Source organism: Plecotus auritus (genome assembly GCF_963455305.1).
Source record: "Plecotus auritus genome assembly, chromosome: 5".
In the NCBI taxonomy this organism is placed as follows: Eukaryota; Metazoa; Chordata; class Mammalia; order Chiroptera; family Vespertilionidae; genus Plecotus; species Plecotus auritus.
Genome location: NC_137776.1, coordinates 145,583,363 through 145,606,955, shown reverse-complemented (window position 1 = coordinate 145,606,955; position 23,593 = coordinate 145,583,363). Strand labels below are relative to the sequence as shown.

Genomic DNA, 23,593 nt, shown 5'->3' with positions numbered 1-23,593 from the left:
GTTCTCATCATTAAGAAAATATTGGTAACTATGTGAGGTGATGGAAGTTAACTAGACTCACTCTCATGACATTTCACAATATATACAAACACTGAATCATAAACATTGTACACTTGAAACTAATATAATGTTATAAGTCAAATAAACCAATAAAAGAAGAAACTAAAATAATCTTTCTCACATGGCACAGTTATAGAAGTAACAATAGCACCAATCTATCTATACATATAAAAACCCTAAGCAACTGGTCGACTGTTGGACCGTTTGACCAGTTGCTATGACACACACTGACCACCAGGGGCAGACGCTCAATGCAGAAGCTGCTCCCTGGTGGTCAGTGCACTCCCACAGTGGGAGCAGCGCTCAGCTGATGCCAGGCACCAGATGCTGGGCTCAAAGCTGGCGAGTGCAGCTGCAGCGGTTCGCCTCCATGGCTGTGCTACTGAGTAGTGGTGGCAGGTGCAGCAGGGCTGGGATGAACTGCAGTGGCACCTCAGTGGCCGCCTGCCACTTCATGCACTACTAGATCCCTTGAGGGGTCCCGGATTGTGAGAGGGCACAGGCCAGGCTTAGGGACCCCACTGGTGCACGAATTTGTGCACCGTGCCTCTAGTGATGATAATAATAAGGGCTAACATTTATTAGGTACCTACCCTGGACCAAACATAGTTCTAAAGTTTTATGTGAATCACAATGAATTCTTCTAATAACCCTGTGAGAATGGTGCAATTTGTGTCCCCACCATACAGCTGAATGATTGAGGTACAGAAGTCCAGTAATGTTCCTAAGGTCATACAGCCAGTACGAGGAAGGACAAAATTTGAACTCAGATAGCTGGACCCCAGAATCGTAATATTATTAATCACCAATCACCACAGTCAAATACTATTGCTACCAACATTTACACCCACCATGAAGGGGGTGCTACTGTGCACCCTCATTTCACAGGTGAGGAGCATGAGGTGTAGAAAGGTTCTGTATTTATCTGAGATGACATGTCAGTGAGTGGCAAAAAACGCCCTATATCCTTCCTTCTAGAACTGTGCCTCCCCTGTGCATGGTGTGGACACTAATAACTAAGGATTATTAATGGATACTACCAGAAATAAAAGGATTTCAAGAGATCAAATATGTTTGGAAACTATGAGTTCAGCAAAATTAAATAGGTTCCCTTACTTCAGAACTTCTAAGAGTCTTTAATAGTGGTTGGTCATTGCAAAACTCTAAGGCGGGGTGAGGGGGGGCACATTCTTAAGTAATTTTCAAACATATTTGATCGCAGATGACATTTTCAACCAGACCCATGATCTTGCATAGCTAGGAGATGGAGTCAACATTCTTCCTTGCCAAACCTTGGCATAAATTACAGCTATCCCTAACGTCATAAAATAATTAAGAAGAAAAGTAGAACATAGATATATTGAAGCATAATGACTATTTTGTTCTATAAGATGAGATCTTGGGAGGAAACAGAGATAAGCCTAAGTGAAGAATATTTTTAGGAATAGTTTATAGCTGAGTCTGTGAGAAATTTTACCATTTTAAAACTAGAAGGCACACTGGAGGACACCTGGGCCAAATCTAACATTTAGTTTGTAATTAGGAAGAGAGAACCAAAAATCACATAGGGATGGCTGAGACTCTTCCCTCTCAGGCCCTCACTGCCTGGTCCTAGGTGTAGGGGAAAATATTTGGGGTGTTGTCTTAGAATTTCTGGAAAAAGAGCCAAGAAGAGAGATCACAAAGAATCCGGAATACCTGTGATAAACTATCTCTGACTTTGAATCCTCAAGAAACAGAATATTTGTGACATGATTTGACCGACTTGAGCAAAGATTTCCTTTTGTTCTTCAATGTGGAAAAATGCAATATGATTACACAGGAATGGGAAAAATTCATGAAGAGATAGGAAAATAAACTTCTGGATGCTACTGCCCTGGACAGCTGGGCCTGGTTTACCTTCCTTCAGTTTCCCACCAGAATATTCATGAAACATAGAAAAAGATGTAAAAATCACCAAGCCACCATACACCAAGGACTATAGTCAATAGTTTGTCAATCCCGGAATTGCCCCTCATTACCTGTGGGTGGCCAGATTGAAAAATTCTAGTGACTGACTTACACCTGGACTTTAGAAATAGACCATCTTAGCCAAAGAAGGAAGAAGGTTCCAGTTCGTCCTGATCACATCAGAGCCTTACCCAACAGGTCGACAGAACACGTGAAAGAATGCAAAACCCACCTGGTCGAAACAGCACCATTAAGAGATAAAACCATGAGAAAGCACATATGACACATTTATGTATCTATGTAAAGTTATGACTATGCCTGTGGATAAAACTCAAAAGAGATCTTTAAAAACTAATTCACTTTTAAAGAATGTTTAATAAGAAAATATTCAGGAGGTACTTTTATGTTCACGATGTAGAGACAAATGTAGGATACAGAATGATAGAGCATGGTCACCGTTTAGAAAAAAATGTATGTGTATGTAAAGAAGTTAGTGTGCATAAGGTTATATGCATAAAGCTACCATAAAGTGACCATGTAACAGGACTTACCCTGTTTGGTAAGCGTAGGAAAGATTTTTATTTTATTTTCATACCATCCTTTCGCAACTGTGTATGATTTTTATAAACAAATACAAATACATTTATTCCTCTATTAGAACCAATTCTTAAGAAACAATTTTACTTTATGATCAAGAGGGGTTTTACACACAAAGGTCCACTGTATGCTAAAAACAACAGAGCTAACATTTATAGAAACTTACTATGTGCCAAGCACTGTCCCAACACTACTCTGCACAAAGCGAGTCTATATTATCATTTTACAGATGACCAAATGGGGGCTCAGAAACGCTGACCAATGCCAGAGCCAGAGCTTGAATCCAACTGGAACCAAAGCCTGAGCCCTTAGCCCTTACAGGAGTTTTCTTTTGGGCAAAAAAGAGGGCTTATGTTTGCTATGCGGTGTTTAGCTGAAACTCCTAGGTCCTCACTGAAGCGTGGCATGAGGATCTAAGAGCAGACCAGCCTCCAAGTTCTCTCCAGACTTGCAGAATCAGAACTTGGGATCTCTCCCGAGTGTCCTCAAAGGAAGGACATAGGTTCTGACCGCAAACCCCCCTCCCGAAATCCCTACGTCACAAGGGCTCCCTCAGAAGTATGACCTCAAGTCATTCTATCCTGGCAGTATCCACAGATGACACCACTCTGGAGGACAATGGCATTGCTAAGGGCCCTGTGGAGATCCACTGGGTTGGGATAACAGTTGGTTAATAGGACAGTGGGATGCTGCTACCCTGGAAATGTCCCTTCCAGACCGAGGTGACATCCTGTATCAAACAGATTATTTGAGGTGATTATTCCACAACTGGGCAACGGTGAGGGGAAACTCTAAAGGCCAGTGTTGGGTCAATAACCCACCCGCTGCACCAGGCCTGCAAGGAGCTGGGGAGAGGTAAGTCACTGGAGCTGGAGGCAGAGGGGATAACAGGAGTTGAAAATTGCTCAGGGGACACACCAACCCATATCAGCCCTTCAGGGAGGGGTCAGGGGAATACATACTGAGACCCAGTCTCCTCCTCGCTCTCCCATTTCTCCCATATCCATCCCACTGGCCAAAACCTAGCAGAGCCCAGAGGACCTGGGAGACCATAGAGGACACAGAGATCAGTATCCCTCAGCATGGAGCACCTGGAGAGAAGGGGTATGGAGGGTGGAATGGGAGACATCAGGCATCATCCTTAAGGTGTGTAATGAACTGAACTGTATCCCCCAGCCCCAAATTCATATGTTGAAGCTCTAACCCCCAATGTGACTGTTTTTGAAGATAGGACCTTTAAGGAGGTAATGAAGGTTCAATGAGGTCATAAGAGGGGGGCCCTAAGCTAATAAGACTGTTCTCCTTACGCGAAGTGGAAGAGATGCAGGCAGTACACCCAAGGAAGAAAGGCCATGTGAAGACACAGCAAGAAGGTGACCGTCTGCAAACTGAGGAAATGTGTCACCAGAACTCAATCTTACTGGCACCTCAATGGTGGACTTCTAGTTCTGGAGGCTAAAAGATTAGGAGAAAATACATTCTGTGGTTTAAGCCACCCCGTTTTTGTTACCCTCTGATGGCAGCCTGAGTTTCCTAATACAGGTGAGAGGAGGAGATAAAGGATGACCTGCCCCCACCATGGATCCACAGAATATACAGATGCTGCCACCATTCTATCCAGTCAACCTGACCTTTATGCACGTGTGTTATGGTTTATGATTAAAGACCCCGAAATGAACAGACTGATTTGTGTGCTGAAAATGCCATAAAAACAGCTGCTAGAGATCTACGAGGTTAATCTGAAACTATTAGCAATTCAAAGATTTATTTATTACAGATGCACGGGGCATTTTCATTACTGTGCAATAGTCAGAAAACCAAAACATAAGTAGTTAAAAAAAACACCTGGACATTTCCCCAAAGTTCAGAGTAATTGAAGAATTAAACTTTCATGCGAGATGTATGGAGAAGGGAAGGTGGGCAGAATATTGTAAAGAGAAAAGAATCTTGAGACACATATTTTCCCAAAGTGTAGGAAATAACATTTTTTAGTTTGGTAATGTATTGCGATTATAATTGCTTATTTAAATATGGCTTTGGATGAGAAGAGAAAAAAAATAAACCTCCAATTTAATTGAGTGCTAAATTAAAAGTTAGTAAACTAACATAAGGCAAAATATATTGTGAAATCCACACAGGACCCATTTGACCAAACTCTAAATACTCTCTTTCATTTTATATTTAATTGTGCATGTGTTTCTTCTTATGTATGCCCTACAAAGATCAATTTATGATACCTCATAGAGTTTTTATTAAAGGCTAGAAAGGAACTGGATTTTCTTGTGGTTCAGGAGGTCAGAAAAGGCTACTTTATGCTAGATTACCAATTAAATTGTACACCCCAAGCCAGGTTTTGAGAGCTATAGGGTTTGATGGAACTAAATTTCTTTCTTTAAAGTAGCGTGATAACTTTTCAACCAATGCAGTTAGATGTTGCTTGGTATTTTAATATTACTTTATTCTCCCATATTATGTAGAAAGTATTCCTAAAGGGCCATGAGTAAGTGCCCAGAGACTTCTTATAATACAAAAGAAATGTGGCTGGACACTATGCTAGGTGTTTTCACATATATTAGTTAATTTAGAGCAATACCAACAATAAAGCAACTTTCATTTAATTGTGATATCTTCCAAAAACAGCCTGAATACCCAATTCCCCAAAGCCCCTCACCAGTCCCCAGCTTTTTCTGATATTTGTTCACTCTGTGAGCAAAGAGCACAGCCATCTATGCGGTTCTCCCACACGAGGTTCAGAGAGATAGGGTTTTCAGGCTGGAAGAGGTCGGAGAAAGGCAAGGACACCTGCAACTACTCAGCAGCTGAGACATGGAGAGAACTGCTCATGTTTTTAAAGCTCAAGGACATTCTGACAAGCATTTCCAAAATAAATCTTATTCCTTAACCGAGCAAGATTATATACTTTAAAATCAAACTGTCATCCATTATGGCTAATGTGATGTTTTCAGTGTAGTCAACAGCTGAGTCATTCCACTTGTTTCTAAGCAAAAATTCCAAGACTGAAAATGGTTAACAATAGAAAGTTCACAGCTCCCCAAAGATGATTTCAAAAGGTAGCCAACACATGCGAGTGTCCTCCACCAACACCTGCTGATGTTCAGCCTTCCACTGGCCTGTTGCCTCCCGCTCCTGCTGTCTGAGGCCAAAGCTGCCCATGTAGCAGGAAATCAGACTTGAAGGGACTGTCTGAACATCCACAGACGGACGTGCAAAAACACCACAGGAGTGGAGTCTTCACCATTCTCAATCTATGCTACTTAGCCGGCCAGAGGATGATTGATGAGAAAAAAAGATGGAAAATACAAATGCATCTTTTTCTAAAGTACTTGACGTGAAAGAAGCAAGGGACTCTTTCGTGAAGAGGGATCTATTTCTTCTCATTTTTGTCTTCCTATCTTTTCTCATGTGACATCACTTCCTCCCCATCTCAACCTCACTCATCTTGTCCGCCCCACATCAGATTTTCTGTAATCTAACTTGCTGAATACACAATAAATCTCCAAGTCATGCATAGTAAGCAATTTTTAATGTTCTGTTGACTTTTTAATAATACACTGAAAATATTGGTTGCAGTTATTAGTGATCATATTAATATTACCACGCACAAATGAAATTTCAATTTATTTGCTTCCCAAGCAGGCCAAATGCAGTTGACTTCTGCTTTATAGGAAAGGAGAACCTAATGATAATTATGGGATCTGCTGTGAGTGACAATAGTTGCAAGCATTTCTGGTAAAATGACAGAGGTTTAAATGCCACTTATAACCTTCATTTAGGGTCTCTTCTCGGAATCATTCATGTTCTAGTACATGAACGAGCAGCACGATGCACTGAATTCAAGGAACCTAAAGGTGACTTGAGCTTGGTCTTTTAAAAGACCTGTCGAGTAGTGCGACCAAAGACTAGTGTGAAGACTAATTAATGAATGCTGGAAATCCAAAACTTCCCCAGACCCAGCTTCCTGATGAAAAGCTGCTTTTATGTTTACCGTGTGAATAGAAACAAACACACACATTGAGTTGCTTATCCACCACATCTGCCAGGACATAATTCATAGCACATGAACTGGGCAGAGGCCTGGGAGAATCACCCCTGTTATCGGGGCTGCCCTTGCTTCAGAAGGAGTGGCACTGGGGGGTTTGCACACATCAGGCAGCTTCTTACATTTTATCACCAACGTGCACACCCTGGCCTCCTGACAGCAGTATTACAACAGTGGGGATTTCTTTTTCTTTGTTTATTTTTAAAGTATAGCTGGAAGAAGGAAACCAGTCTTTCATGGGCAGAGCATAGTAGAGTATCTAGTAGGAAATAAAAACCAGGTGTGTTTACAAAGGGAAGTAAATACACTTTCAAGCAAAGAGTTTGATTCCTATTAACCTTTAGATGTTCCGTACATTTAGGAACTTCACATAATAAACATTTGGAGCTGAATAAAGTGCTATGGATATTACATAAAGATGGACACACGAGAGGTTCATGCTGTGAAATTTTAAATTTCGACATAACGAAACCAAGGAAATGAAGTAAGCAGAACCAGTTAGTGGCTGGGCTAGGACCGGCTGGATTCTGTCTCACCTCAACCATTGCTGATCCTCACTGACCAGAGCTGACACTGGGTGTTCCTAAAAATGCTTAACAGCATGGTTTAGGAAATACTGCTTAATTAACAACTGAGGATTAGAGAAAAAGACCCCCAAACCTCCTCCTGCCCTATCTCTTGCTAAATCAACAATCCCAAAATACTTATCTATTTTGTATTTTCTATCTGTGGCCAATTCATATTGGTCAACTCCCCATTTTTTCTCAAACCCTGTCTCCCTCATCTGACTCACTAAAGCCTCAACGAGACTCAGGTTATTTACTTGTGGTCTCTCCCAGAGCCCTCCCAGCTCCGAGCCCTGATCCAGATGTTTTCCTGTGGCCTGGGGACTGTAACACTGGCTGGGAGGAGGAATATGCAGATTAGGCATCTCATTCCCCATTCCAAGCAGCTAAAAAAGTACATGTGAATCTCATATACCCTCTGCAGTAAAAACAATCAATAATTAACAGAGTACCAACATCACTGTTCTGGGTACAGCCACCATCCCAGGAATCTCATTTTTTTTTTGGGGGGGGGGGGTGGGGGGGAAGGACATCCCTGCTAAAAACTTCTACATCTTAGATCATCCCAAGAAGAAAGGCAAAATCATCTGACTTTCAGGAGAGCCAGGAGTGTGAAATTGAGGCTATTTCCAATATCCATATTAATTACCTAATTTAAAATTGTTCAGATAAATTTGAAAAAATTCCTTTCATAGAGAAGAAAAACATTATCAAAAGGGGTATGAAAGGAATTTATTGTAAATGTTTGGAAAGACACTTAGAAAGGAGGCTAGAGGGATACTCCAGCAATAATGAAAGTTTATACTCCTTTTTAACTTAGTTCTACGTGGTAGAATGCCTCACGAGGGACTAGTTCCAAAGGCAGCTCAACTCTGAAAGGGCAACAAGCAAACTGCCCCTCTCCAAAGCCCACCAATGCGGCTTGACTGTCACAGGCCTCTAGTCCACTAAGCTATAACCTTGACCTTTTGCGGAGTAGCTCATAATACAAAAAAAATCAGCCCTCTACATTTTCTTCCCATAAACACAATCCTGATTTAAAGCAGATCATATTTTGGGGGAAAATTACAATTAATATGAGGCTAATCTATATATATAAAAGCCTAAGTGATCATCCGACCGTTTGATCATCCAACCGACCAGTACCTATGATGCGCATTGACCACCAGGGGGCAGACGCTCAATGCAGGAGCTGCCGAGCCATGGTGACTTGGCACCTGTGGTTCTCCAGTGACACACCCAGAACCAGAGAGGAGGAAGCCCGATTCCAGGGGGTGTCACCCAAGAACTGCCCTCTTGCAATCTGGGACCCCTCAGGGGATGTCAGAGAGCTGGTTTTGTCCTGATCCCAGCAGGCCAGGCTGAGGGACCTCACCAGTGCACGAATCTGTGCACCGAGCCTCTAGTATTATTTATAAGACCCAGTGATGAATACCCTGGGGTCCTTAATGATGCATCCGATGGGGCCCTTCCTCTGGGGAGGAGACCAGCAGTCAGGCTGAGCACTGTATGTGTGAGATCTCAGCCAGCCTTCACGACAGCTTCATAAAGTATTATCATAGCCTTTTCTCAGGGAAGTGGAAGTTCTGATAACTTAGTTTCTTGTCCCATGTCAAAACTCTAGAGCAGTGGTCGGCAAACTGTGGCTCGCGAGCCACATGCAGCTCTTTGGCCCCTTGAGAGTGGCTCTTCCACAAAATACCACGTGCAGGCGCGCACGTACAGTGCGATTGAAACTTCGTGGCCCATGTGCAGAAGTCGGTTTTCGGCTCTCAAAAGCAATTTCAATCGTTGTACTGTTGATATTTGGCTCTGTTGACTAATGAGTTTGCCGACCACTGCTCTAGAGAAACCTAAGAGAGATTTCAACCCAGGTCTCTGCGACTTTAAGGCCAGTACTTTCTTCAACATCATAGGCTGCATCCAAGAGACAATACAGTCGTGAAGTTCAGAATATGCCTGGATGATAAATCCTCTAGGAGCTCAGAGAAGGGAGAGGTCCCTGTGGCGGGGTTCACTTGCAGAGGACTGTGGACTGGAAGCTGAGTGTGCACAGACAGGCCCACGTCGGAACCACAGCCATGCTTTCTAATGGCCAGGTTGCCTACTTGGCCTAGAGTTTCTAAATCTAGAGACTTGGTTGGGGCCGATGAAAATTATTCGATGCCCACCTTACTTGGCTATCAGAATTACAAATCAGGATAATGTTTACAATCCTGAATATTAAGTTAGATTGTTGTCACCTTAAAGATGAGGACTCTAGGCTCAAGTTAAGTGGGAAAAAAATCTGCAATAAAAGCCACATAGACTTTTAAATCACATGATATTATCAACTCAGTTCAATTTATCCTTGTTTATTACAGAGTGGCCTTTCTTTTCCAGTTACTGCCATGTTTCACAGCAGAAAATGTATCAGTCTGTCCTCCCTAGGAACTTTCTCAAATCTATGTTTAGAATCACAGAAACTCAGGATTGGAACAGACCTTAACGTGACCTAATCCCATTCCTGTATGATTTTGTATCTTCCCCATAAAACAGGGACATCCAGACCCGACCAGAACAAGGCCTGTGATAAGGACTTCACTTACTCCCAGGCGGCCCAGCAGTCACTATAAATAGAACAAAGCAAACGAAGAAAAAAGAGGACTGCTACTGATAGCTGGTTAAGCCACGAGGAGAACGCAGGGATTTGGAAAGGAATTTGCAGCAGTTAATATAAACGATTTACAGAGTTACCAATGGATCCCTAAACTAGAACTGAAAACAAGGTGACAATAAATCTTCGACATTTGCACCGACACAAAACTAGAAGCGATCTGTGCTCCTTCCCGTGGAAATGCATCCCAGTTCACAATAACAGCGCACTCTAACCCTGACATTTAGTTATCAGATAACTTTGTGAAGATTACAGAATTTATGAAAGACATATATTTCTTTGTCTCCAAAATGGATAATCTTCTATTGGGTCCACTAGCAAGTCACTTCATAGCTTTGTTAAAACTCTTAAACAGTTCCATCCGCATAGAGTTAGTTCCTAAGGGAGGGTTCTTTAAACAAACCTCAGTTAAAGTCAATTTTCATTAAGTGAAACCATCACGAAACAAACTCTCTTGTTTATCTTTGCCTACCAGTATACCATTCCAAAGTTTTACAACATTTGCCAACCAATTTAACAGCAATCTGTCATTTATTAAAGTGTAAACTGGTACCAATCCTGTTACAGCTGGGTGTCTATATCAGATAAAAACATATCCCTCCCGAAAGGAATAAGTTAATTTTATTATGATTATTACTACTGTTTTTATTATACAAGCTCATTACACCCCTTCTCCTCCTCCTGATGAACATATGCCTTTTATTTAAGGGTGCAGAAATGTGTGTGTGCATGCACGTACACGTACATGTGCGTATTAGAGACAATCTTTGATTGTAAAGCAACCTTGTGCTTTCAGCAAATATTCTAAATATCCAATCAGTTGTAAAATCTGGTGAATCAAAAGGAAATTGATGATGAGAAGGGCATATACTAATCAGACTTCCTAAGAGACTCAACAGCTAGGCATGTGTCAATAGATGTTCATCTACTGTCTCGTTTCCATCTGGACCCCCAAATAGACTGAAAAGTGGGATAAAGGACACAGTTCCAACAAGGAGAGTAGGAGCCAGGGACTGTGATTTCACCTACTTTTGTTTGCCACCCCTGGACATTGGTTCTGTATTGAACTCATTTGAATGCTTTAATCCTGAAATCTAAAAATCTCAAAGAAAAGTGATGTGGAATTGAAAGTTTACTTGTAGATAAAATGACAAAGCCAACGCTCTAAGCTGTGATCCTACAATATCTACAATGAGCTCGATGATTTCTCCAAGTAAAAGATTAACATCAAATCAGAGCATGTTACGTAGTGGGCACTTCAAAAACACTTATGGAGTAAAATAATAAGGGAAGTACTGGTGACCTTAACATAAGATTTTCTGCTTATGAGAAAGGAAAAGGTTTGATTCCAAGTTTTTTTGAGCATTTTCTATAGGATATTATTAAAGACACTGTCAGGAAACTGTGAAATGGTGTCAATGCATTAGATACCTGCAGATGAATATCAAATGCACCAATTATTATTCAAGTTTCACAACCCAAATGGGACAGAAAAGACGACTGCAAGGCTACTAGGCTGCATCCAGTAAGTTTTGTTATTGTGTGGTTTTAGTCTGTCCTCCTTATTGCTTATCAGAATCTATTCACTGAAGGGACTTTGGGAGTTTGCTTGCATCTTACTTGGAACACCGATTCATCATTATATGGTGAGCTCCCCAAAGACAAGTGCTGAGTGTTACTCATCTTTCACTGTCACCTAGCACAGGAATATTATAACCGCCCAGGGAATGTCTCCTAAATGCAATCACGAATTAATAAATGAGTGGAGACTCTGTCAAAGAAAACTTTAGGCAATTAGCTTCTCGTTCTGACACCAAACCCTGGGTTACCTGTATCTGAAACATTGTCAGTTGACTCCTCATTTATAAAATTGCTTTCCTATTTAGAACTGCCCCCTAAGGAAGTTTTGGCCAGTCATACCAAGGAGCCAGGCCAAAGGATCGCCCTGCTAAGTAGAATCCTGTCAGTTTGAATGAGAGTGGCTTTTAAACTTTCCTTTCCCAAGATGACAAGTCAGATTGTGATTCTGAGACTGAGAAGGCTAACCCCTATTTTGTAAAACTACTGTTTGAAATTCTCTGCTATTTAAATAGTCCCTTATTCTGTAATGTCAACTCTGCTATTTTTTAAACAGCCCCTTATTCTGAAAAAAAAAAAAATAATAATAATAATAATAACTTTGCTTTCTAGCCTGCTTGAATAATAATGAAGATAAACTTAGCTGTCTGACCTTGTAGGCCAGAGACTCAGGGGTGGGCAAACTTTTTGACTCGAGGGCCACAATGGGTTCTTAAACTGGACCGGAGGGCCGGAACAAAAGCATGGATGGAGTATTTGTGTGAACTAATATAAATTCAAAGTAAAGGAGCGGAGGGGAGAGCAAGAGAACCAGATAGAACAGCTGGATCCAGCCCGCGGGCCGTAGTTTGCCCACGGCTAGACTAGATACGCCCATACTCTCATTCCAGGCCAGATGTATTTTTTAATTGGATAGAACCGTGTTGTTTCCAAGGCCACCAGCGAGATAACCACTAAGCACACATAGGGCTGGCTCTTTAATAAAAAGTAAAGTTCTGCTTGTAGCTCTGCTTAGAATTTGAATTCATTTTTCTCTAAGCCCACCGGTGTATGTTAAAAAGTGTAATTCCAAACTCTCTGAGTGTTGTTTGGTTTTCTTCTCTGGTCTTCTGCAACAAGACCCCTCGTAAAATTGTGAGAGGTCAATGTTCCCTCCTTAGAAGCTTAGAATGTTCCTTGTTGGTCACCGGGGGCGGTGATGAATTTTAATACGAAGACACAAGAAGATTTACATGTAAGAAATACCTCTGTGGTTGTGTTAACAATGCTAGTTTGAAAGGTGAAGCTCAAGCTGGGAGGATGGAAGTTTTGGAAAGATGCTATTGCCCAAGTCCATATGAGAGATGGTGGTTCTCACTGTGAGGAAAGAGGGCAGATTCCACAGACTTCTGGGAGGAGCAAAGGAAAGAAAGACTTACTGGATGACTAGGATGAGGAAAAGAAGGAATCACAACTTTAGGAAGGGATAATGGGTGGATGGTAATAACATCCACAAGTAAATACATAAAGAAAGGTTGTAAAAGCAACTCAACTGAAAATTATTTCCAGTTCTAACATTCTGACTCTAAAAGTCTAGTGAGTTTTGCTGAATTTTCATAAAGGAGCGCCAAAGAATTTAAAATAAAATTAATTTAACAACCATTAAAAAAAAAAGTCATGAAAATAAAAGCTTCCGTGTGTTTACACTTTAGAACACTGATTAAATAAAGTTAAAGTTTACTGCAGGAGTTCTCAGGGCCTTTAATATATTTTAAAATTTCCTAAGGGAGCATATAATGAGCGGTGTTTCTCAAGTAATTGGACAGCAAAATTCCTCCCTCCTCGTCTTTAGCATTTTATTAATTAGTGTCTTATGGGTTAAATTTTAAAAAGTACCCTTTTGAATATTTTTTCCCATTTTATTTTGTCCATTTCTTAATAATAAACACAAGTTCATACACTTACCTTCCCAAAGGATCACTCAGCAATATGGACTTGATTAAACCCAGAGATTTCGAACAATCAAGACTTCTTACAGTATCATGCATGATTAGTCAGTATTTCACTTTTACTACCCTTGCCTTTGCAGTAGTGATAATGATTAAAATTTGTAACAGAATTAGAGACTTTCCTATGTTTCAGGAACTCTGCCTCATCTTGTACAGGCATGAATCATATAATCCTCACAACAGTCCTAAAAAGTAATCACTAGCACTTAGCTCCATTTTATAGAGGAAGAAACTGATCCTCAGAGGGGCTACTTAACTTGAGCAAGGTAAGAAAGAATTAGAACCCACCAGAGTCTGATTCCAGAGTCTGGTACATTCATCACCAGACTATACCATATATGCTAATAACTTATTTCCAAATTATTAATCAAAAACAATGCAAGTGTGATCCTTAAGTAAAGTCATTCAGTATATGCAGCAAACTGGCATGGAAATCATTCACACATTCATTTATACATTCATTCACTAACTCCTAAGCAGACACTGTTTTAGGTACTTGGAATGCACAGAGCACAAAAGAGTCAAACTGTGGGCTTTTCTGAAGGTAATTAATCAACAAGTAAATAATAACGAATAAAAGGAGCAGAATTGGCAAGAAGGGGTCCTGAAGGGGTGGGAGTACATGTGTGTTATATTGTAGGTGGGAAGAACCAGGCAGGCCTCTTTGTCAGTACAAATTATAAGAGAGTTCAGACAAGAGGGCTGGATTTTTACATAAGGAGGTCACTGTGACCGTGACAAGAACAGCTTCGAGGGAGTGACAGGTCAGAGCCCTGATATAGTGGCATCAAGAGATAATGGAAAAAGAGAGCTTGTAGAGGGCAAGTATGAACAAAGTTTTCAAGGAATTTTGTTCTAATGGGAAAAGGAGAAATGAGACCATAACTGGAAGGCTATAACGAGACAAAAGAGGGATTCTCTTCTCTTTCTTTTGAGGTAGGAGTTTAACAGTATGAATGTGTGTGGATGGCAATCATGCAGTTGAGAGAGAGATTCTGATGATGAAGGAAAAGAGAATTAATTGGGCAGTATCTTTGATGAAGTGAGAAAGGGTGGCATGAGTGAAGAAATGGAGGAGGTGGACGAAGGTAGAGCATGAGCAATTAGTTCACCATAGTAACAAGAGGAAAGCTAGAATATGTGGTCACAGATGAGGGAAGGAGGTCAGATGTGACAAATACAATGACAACATGTAAAAAAACTTTTTGGATTTCTTAGAGGCCCATGTTCTGACTACTTTAGCTTTGCTGAATATCCAGTTTCTATAAAATTGTGGAGAACAGTATCTATCTTATAAGATTATTGTGAAGATTAAAAGTTACCTATTTTAGGGCTTCACAGAGTGACTATAGTATAATAGAATGGCTAATGTTAAATGTTTTTTGCTGTATCATCTATATCATCATTATCATCATCATCATCATCATCATCAAGTGTATGCAGCCAAAATTATTATGCTTCTAATTCTTGCACTTAATTTTACAGCTTCTCAGCACCACATAAAATGCAACCTTTGGAAGTGTAGCAAGTTGTCAATTATGACACGGTTTATTCAACATGGTTTCTCTAATGCAATTTTGGTACATTAATTCTAAAGGGGCTATAAATTGAATCAATTCTGATTTTGTTAAAGTCTTTAAAAACAGTGTTACATTCTACTGAGCCAAATGCTTATCTTATAGTAACAAATAGAAAGCATTCTGAAATCCATATTTGCCACATTTTTTGATTAGCAAGAAGGAATGGATGCAATCAATACTTGGTCTCCCTGAGCAAAATGTATTTATTTCCCTTGTGAAAATCTCTCTTGATACTTATGCATCTATCTCTTGCCACCGATCTCTCTGGGTTGTCTTGACATTGCTGCCACCCTAGTCCAACTCATTATCAACTTAGCTGGACCATCGCCACCTTCCACTCTTGCCTCCCCACCCCTCACCCCACATATTCATTCTTTACAGAGCAGTGATCTTTTAAAATTGTGTACCCCACCATGCCAGGACTCTGCTGAAAACCCCCAGTGGTTTTCTATGACAGAATAAAATGCAAACACCCTACATGGTGTAGAGAGCCCTGCTGAGCTGGCCCCTGCCTACCTCTCCAACCCATCTCCCCCTGCCGGCTTTTTATCCATGATGCTCCCAAGGCCAAAGTCACATTCAGTTCTGTGAGTCTCCCACGCCATTTTCCACTCCCAGTGCTTTGTTCTTGCCATTCCTTCTGCACAGAACATTCCTTCCACATTTCTTCACATGATTGGCCTTTATCATTTATGTCTCCATTCATGCATCACTTCCTCAAAGAAGACTCTCCCCCTTCCTAACCCAAGCAGCTCTGTCCTCTCTCAGTCACTGGTTTTATTTCATCCAGGACCCTTGTCCTTAGCTCAAATAATCTTGTTTCTATGTGTGTCATGTTGCTAGAATGTCAGGACTTTTATATACTGCATATAAAACTTAGATGTCTTCTTTACTCCTTTATCTACACTGTCTGGAAAGCAAGAGTTCAATACATTTAATAGAACAAATAAATTCCAATTGTTATATTTTTGTAGATGATGTCGTGAAAACCTCAAGAGGCCAGAGCAATTTTAAACTAGGCCCTGGCCAGGTGGCTCAGTTGGTTGGAGCATCGTCCCATACACCGAAAGGTTGCAGGTTTGTTTCCGGGTCAGGGCACACACCTGGGTTGTGGGTTCCATCCTAGTTGGGGCACATATGTGAGGCAACCAATTGATGTTTCTCACATTGATGTTTCTGTCTCTCCTTTCCTTTCCTTTCCTTTCCTTTCCCCTCTCTCTAAAAGAGGGGTGGGGAACCTTTTTCTGCAAAGAGCCATTTGGTATTTATATCATCATTTGAGGGCCATACAAAATTATCAACTTAAAAAATTAGCCTGCTACATTTGGTCAAACATTTAATTAACTGACCCCTAATGCCTTGGCAGGGCCAGACCAAATGATTTCCCGGGACTCATATGACATTCATTCCCCACCCCTGCTCTAAAATCATATCCTCAGGCTGGATCCCCTGGGGGTGGGGGTGGGGGTTGCAAGAGGCAGCTGATTGATGATGTAATTCTCTCATTGATGTTTCTATCTCTCTAAAATATCAATAAAAACATTAAAAGAGAGAGAGAGAGAGAGAGATGATGAAAGGTTAGGTCCAGATCATGATTAAAATGGATGCTTTCAGTCGCCCAAAGTTTCATTCATGAGAAAGAAAGAGAAAGGAGATGTTCTGGGGACCCCACCTCCTTCCATGATTTCACGCATGCAGCACCCTTATTTTTCACATAACTAGAAGGCAGCGGGATTTTTTAAGATCTATAATTTGAAACAGTTGTTTTATTACATTAGATTATGTGGTCAGTTTTTGGGGGAATCGAGGAAATCAAGTGACCTCACTGTTAGCTGCCCAGTTAGGGAGGGAACTTGGGGGCCAGCATAAAAATAATACTGTCCTGCAACAGAGGTGGGACTAGGGAAGGGACCACAAAAGAGGGATTCTTAGACAGGCATTGCTGGATGATCTATCCACACCAAATGGAGAGTTTCAATATCTCCACTTCTGAATCTCACAGTCTCAGGAATTTATTTCTCCAAATGTAACATTAACATATAAATGAATGCATTTCCTTTGAATAAATCTAAGAGTCCAAATATACCTCTGTCCTTTTTAATATATATATATATATATATATATATATATATATATATATATATATATACTTTTTATTGATTTCAGAGAGGAAGGGAAAGGGAGAGAGAGAAAGAAACATCAATGATGAGAGAGAATGATCGACTGGCTGCTTCCTGCACGCTCCACACAGAGGATCGAGCCCGCCACCCGGGCATGTGCCCTGACCAGGAATCGAACCATGACCTCCATGCTCAACCACTAAGCAACACTGGCCAGGCTACCCCTCTGTTCTTGTCAAGGGAAACTATCATTTAACTCATTTGCAGAACAGATACAACATCCAATCCCAAAGCTTCTGCATCTCTTTCCGTTAAACTGTGTCCTGGCTCAATCTATGAGCTCCACCTAACCCTCTGAACTGGGGAATCAGAATCCATTTCACAAATGACTTCACATGAGAATCACCCCCGACTGACACAGCATGAAACCTACCATTCTGACGCCGTTTTCAAAGGCCTGCCGGGTGAGTGGAGCTGGGCCGTCCACGGTCTTGCCGTCGTCGTCGGGGCCCCAGCTGGCGCTGTAGATGTGCACGTGCTGGGGGTTGAAGCTGACTGACTTTGCCTCCACCATGTCTGTCACATCCCCGTCCAGCATTCGGACTCCTTCAGGACAGACAGGAAGTAGCTTCATTAGAGGGTTACACCCAAACAACCCAAGACTTAAGCAGTTACAGCATTTGGTGGGGGGGGGGGGGGGGGGGGGAGGGGGAGGGAGGGAGGAAGAAGAATCTTTTAATCAACACTTGAGTGAGCATATTTTCCCCAGAAAAGGGCAATTCAGATTTTTCCAAAGCTCTCTTGGGAAGAAAGGAAGTTACAGTGCATGTAAAAGAGCAAAACTTCTCTTTTTAAAAAAATTATTTACTTATTTTTTTAAAGAGCAAAACTTCTTTTTAAATCTTTCTCTTTTCCTAGGTTTCCATCATCTCTCCCTTCTCTTTATCCTTGTCTTAATCGAGTAGTTGACAAAGAGAGCCTCAAGCAATCCATCTTCCCTAAACTTCTCTTCATTAGATCACTTGCGTTCCTAATTGGTAGAAAGCATTCTGACCTTGGCAGGCTTACAAAACTTGGAAAGCTGCCAAGTCAGGTTGCTCTAATTTCCTCCATACTTAATATTATCTCCTAATCTGCGAGACTGATGTGAATTTAATATATTACTTCTTTGCCAAGTTATTTATAAGTCAAATAATAAATGAGAATGCTTTCTGAGCATGTAAGACATCAAATAATTCTCACAAGGTTTTAGCAATGTATAGTCATTAATCTTTATTTAAGCATATTCCCGCCAGACAGATAGAAATTTATTATTAACCTTAATTTGCAAAACTAGACACAGATATTCAAACCTAAGTTATACGTCATATGCCAGGCTTTCCTTGTATTTTGGAGACGCACAACAACTAATTGTGAGCTAAAAACTCCTTCAGCTTAAGCCAAATACCATCACCGAGACACTGTATTATTTTAAGAATATCTCTCTACAGCCTAAATTTACTCCTTAGGAAAAACTCTGTTATCTGGTAGGATTTCAAGTTTGTATTGATTACCACTAAATGGGGATTAAGTAACAAAACCCCACATCAGGTAGCGTTAGGTACTATGGGGTTTGAGGTGGAACTTGTGGTTGGAAATAAAAATGTTCTTTAAGAAACTGTACCTTCTTTGTGTTGTCAAAGGTGTTTAAATTTTAACTATAAAACTTACAAACACAGAAAAATAGAAAGAATGACAATAACTACTGATCCAGCCACTAGTAGACAACTGTTAACATTTTTTCCACATTTTCTTCATCTAAAAATACACATATTGAACTGAGCCATCTTAAGTTACATGGCAAAAATGATATTATATCCTTTCATATTTTTTACAAAAAAATAATAGAAATAAAGACCCAGGCAATATTGAAATCCCCCAAAGCATCTCTAAAGATATGGCATTTGGTTGTTACATCTCAACTGTCTTTTTCTCCAGACTTTCGGCTTCTTAAGGATTTTGAAAGGAACAGGTGATGTGGGGAACAAAGGTTATGAACAGTCCCTTTAAAAGTTAGGAAATGGGAACTGTATTTAGAAAGTCTGTCTGCAGTTTCCATGAGAACAGACTACCCAGCATGGTGCTCTGCATGGGCTGGGTCCTAAGAAGCCAATGGTTTTCACTTGACATGAATATTCAAAATTAATCTGCGTGGTTTTTACTGAAGAAAGATGAACTACTTCATATTCTTACTTTCTATGTAAAAGCATACAAGGAAACGATTTTACCGATATGAGGTCTGAAACGAACACTGGACTAACCAGGATCTCTAAATGCCAACATGTAGGAGCGTCTGCAAAACACCTGGATTCAGTTTCTACGCTGTGATTCATAAGTTCAGGTGCCCGCACACACTAAATGTAGGATAAAATAATATCTACATTAATAATATTAATTTCTTGATCAAAAACTGACAAGTAAGAATTTTGTGTCCTCAAGTGTAAGGAGGAGAGGTTGGTTTTTCTTCATTTGACTGCAAGCCTTTATTCCTTGGGTGTGTGGGGTTCAATTTATAATTCAAAATGTTCCTGTTTTCAGGATGATGAAACATTTGTGATTCATTGCCATACATTCCTTTTTTTAAAAAAAAATATATATATATATATATATATATATATATTTTATTGATTTCAGAAAGGAAGGGAGAGGGAGAGAGCGATAGAAACATCAATGATGAGAGAGAATCATTATCGGCTGCCTCCTGCATGCCCCACACTGGGAATCAAGCCCGCAACCCAGGCATGTGCCCTGACCAGGAATCGAACTGTGACCTCCTGGTACATAGGTCAATGCTCAACCAGTGAGCTGTGGTGGCCGGCCACCATACATTCCTTTTTTTACTGAGGGTCCTTGTTCAGTGGGGTCAGCCAGCAGCTTATCTTTGAGGGTACACAAGTTCATTTCTTCATTCCCTCAAGGTCAGTGAGTGCTGGTTGAGCACTGAAGAGTAATGACAGGAACGAGGGTGTGTGTCTGTGTATGTAAGAGCTGTGTGTGGCCTGGAGAGCAAGGGGGATGAACCGGGCAGCCCCTGGAGTCATGTGATTCTCATGAGAAGAGCAGGGGCCTCCCGGACCCTCAGGATTCTTCAGGGGAAGTCTGTGTCTCCTCTCCTAGCTCCTCCTTGAACCTTTCTTCCCTTCGACACATAGCACAGGCTCTCAGGGTCCTCTAACTGCTCCCTACCACGCTACCACGCTCTAGGAATTCAGCGTGAAACAGAGGAAAGGGACAGGTCCAGTTTACTGAGGGCTGACATTCGAGGCAGTCTCTAAAGCCTTTTCTCAGCACCGTCACTGTCTATCCCAAATACCTCTATCTTTATCCTAGAAAGGACTGTCATTTTTATTTGTTTAGGTCCAACCTTCTTTACCATTCGGAAACAAAGTGTGTTGGAAACAAAGATGTCATCCTGGTTCCATTTATCTCATGACACCCTTTTAAGAGACCCCCCAGAGGACACCTTCAAAGACACTAACTAGGATCTATACCCTCCCTTACAATGTTTTCTTCCCATCTGCATGTGGCTGTGGCATCAGGCTATACTAACAATGATGACTACAAATGGGAAAAGTTAAGAGGTTGCTTTTTATTAATGCCTGGATTTAACCTGCTGTGGTTGGGTCCTTAGAGTAAGCTTATGTATATTTGAGCTAGTGCATGTGTGTGCATATAATATGAAATTATTAGTGAGAATAGTCTTATTACATTATGGGACCACAAAAGGAGTTTTTGCCATTTACCATTTTCATTGCAATTAAAAGGCCATGTTTATAAAGCCTAAAGAAGAGGGAAAGAATTAGATATTCTGCTTTAACATAATTTCAAATCATTCTTCCCACAGAGATATTATAGCCTGGTCTGGCGTTTCTATTATTAGTTCTTTCTGACTCAAGCACCGATTGTATAGTTCTTTACAGATGTCAATGGCACCATTTTCAGTATTGGACAACCTTTTTAACATATTGGACAATTCATTAGGGGGACTGCTTCTGAAGTCTTTAACTGTATTCAGTACCACATGTTAACATGGTCATTTTGCTGTTAGCAACGGTTGGACATTATTATGCAAACAGATGCCTGTTCAAAAAGGGGTTCTGAAAATCAGTTAGCACGAGAGCTCTTGGCTCACTTCTACAGCCACATAAGTTTGTTTCCCATACCTCCAATCTTGGCATTGAAAGCAATTCCGACTGTGCAGTGAGAGTTGTTTGCTGCGGCTGCCACTTCTCCAGCACAGCGGGTCCCATGCCTGCAGGGAGAACACACACACTTTCTAAGTAAGACACTCCATTCTCTCAAAGTCCACACATCACAGCTACGACTCAGACTCCAAAGTGCTGAAGAATGTATCAAACTGGGGGTTTTCTGCAACTTCCTACCCAAGTAGTGCTTAATCTGCCTGCAGAAAATGTTTAGCACTTAATTACATTCTGCTTTGGATTATATTCCTGATATGTTTATTTTTGATACCTTGCTTTCCCAACTAGAAAATTTCCTTGAAGGCTAAAATCAGATTGTACGTTTCTTTGTATTCTCTAAAGTACCACTGTCAATAAGGTAACCCCCAGTCATATGTGGCCACTGGGTACTTGAAATGTGGCTAGTTTGACTTCATCTTATTTTTGAATTTAATTTCACTTTAATTGGATTAAAAACTAGTCCCCAATTCTATTAGAAAACTCAAGAATGTTAGTATGAGACTCTACTTTTTTAACTGTAAATTTAAATACCGATCAAGTATCTCCATTGGGAATTTTATCACCTAAAACTGGATTGCTGAAAATACACACTGTATTTCAAAAAGATTTTATATGAAATACCAAGAACAGGAAATATCCCATTAATAATTGTTTTATAACAACATGTTGAAATATCTTAATAAAATATATTATCAAAAGTTATTTCATCATTTTACTGCTTTAAAAAATGTGGCTACTAGAAAAGTAAACCTCTTTTTTCCCCTGAAAAATAATCCCTGTTATTTCTCACCACAGTAACTTAGTTCCTTGGTCAAAAAATTTGTTCAGCTGAAAAGACTTCTAAGATCATCTTATCCAAGGATGAGAAAGAAGTCTCAGATGTAAAGGACAACCTGCTCAGAGAAGGTTGCCTAAAACCCTTTTAGGTGTGGAGAATTCCAAGGCGTGGCTGAGCCCGGAGAAAGAACACTAAGACTGATGACCAGCATCTGCTGTGGTTGCAGAAGAGGATGCGACAACTATTGTGGCCTATTTGTCATGGCTAATGAAGTCCAATGCCCACCGCCCTTCCCTCATTTTTAAAGAAGGAGGCCCTGATTTGTAAAGAAATCTGTCAAGAGCAGCCAAAGATTGACTAAATCTCAGGCCCCCCAAATACCATTTTAGTGCTTTTAATTTTACAGTGCAGGTGCCTCAGACCACACTTCTCAAGGGATATGGCCACAGTCTGTGCAACTATAAACAAGTTACTGCTTACATCTGCTAGGTACACAGTTTGCACATATCCTGCTTTTCCCACTCAGTATGTAATGCATATATTTCTATGTAAATATTAATGTATATATAATTCAAAAGGGTAGTATTATACTACATAATCTTTCATATTATATCTATATAAGTATATACACACACCACAGTCTCTTTAACAAGCCCTTTATTCCTCTACTCCTAGAAATTTGCCCAGTTTTTCAAGAATATTAACAAGGCTCTAAAGAACAGTCTCAAGTATATATATCATTTTATACATCATGACAAATTCCTAGAAGTGGAATTACTGGATCGAAGAATAGAGAATATATTGTCACACTGTTAATAGCAGATGAAAGCAATATAACCAAGCCTCATAAAAATTGCAAGAGTAACAATTATTACTACAAATCACCAAATTTTGTGCATGGCAAAAAATAAAAAAAGAAAGACTATAAGCCATATTGAGTGACAATATGAAGAATGGAGAAAAATCTGAACAACCCCCTATGTACATAAATCCCTATTATGAGTTTTTCAATCTTTTTCATTCTTGCTGATCTAACATGAAAAATGTTATCTTATTGCTTCGCTTTTTATCCCCTATGATTAAATTTTTTTAAGTTATTATGTTTTAATCCTCACCCAAGAAACTGTCTCTACTGATTTTTGGAGAGAGAGGAAGAGAGAGAGCTGGACAACCTATCTGAGAATCGAACCCGAAACCTCCAACTGAGCCACCCAGCCAGGATGTACTATATTGTGTCTGTTTTAATTACTGCAAGTGCTACTGCAATGTGGATTTTGGTTTTTAATTTTGTTCTAGTTTACTCTGGCCCATGGGTTATTTTATTTAGAAGTATGATTTAAAATTTTCAAATGTATATGGGTATTTAGTTATGTTTCTGATATCAGTCAACATCTTGATTTCCTTGTGATTATAGTTTTT

The 23,593-nt window shown here is 40.3% G+C and overlaps 1 protein-coding gene across 4 annotated transcripts in view; it reads right to left on the bottom strand.

Annotated features, from left to right (window-relative positions):
* PCSK5 (proprotein convertase subtilisin/kexin type 5) overlaps positions 1–23,593 on the bottom strand; it is a gene marked incomplete at its 3' end in the record, with an annotated part of 433,646 nt that overhangs the window by 255,372 nt on the left and 154,681 nt on the right. For all 4 annotated transcript variants that reach the window (XM_080668429.1, XM_080668430.1, XM_080668431.1 and 1 more), the window contains exons 6-7: positions 21,358–21,446; positions 17,589–17,761 (exon numbers count right to left, since the gene is read on the bottom strand). In XM_080668429.1, the coding sequence (XP_080524555.1) occupies positions 17,589–17,761; positions 21,358–21,446 (262 nt within the window). The remainder of the gene's footprint in view (positions 1–17,588; positions 17,762–21,357; positions 21,447–23,593) is intronic.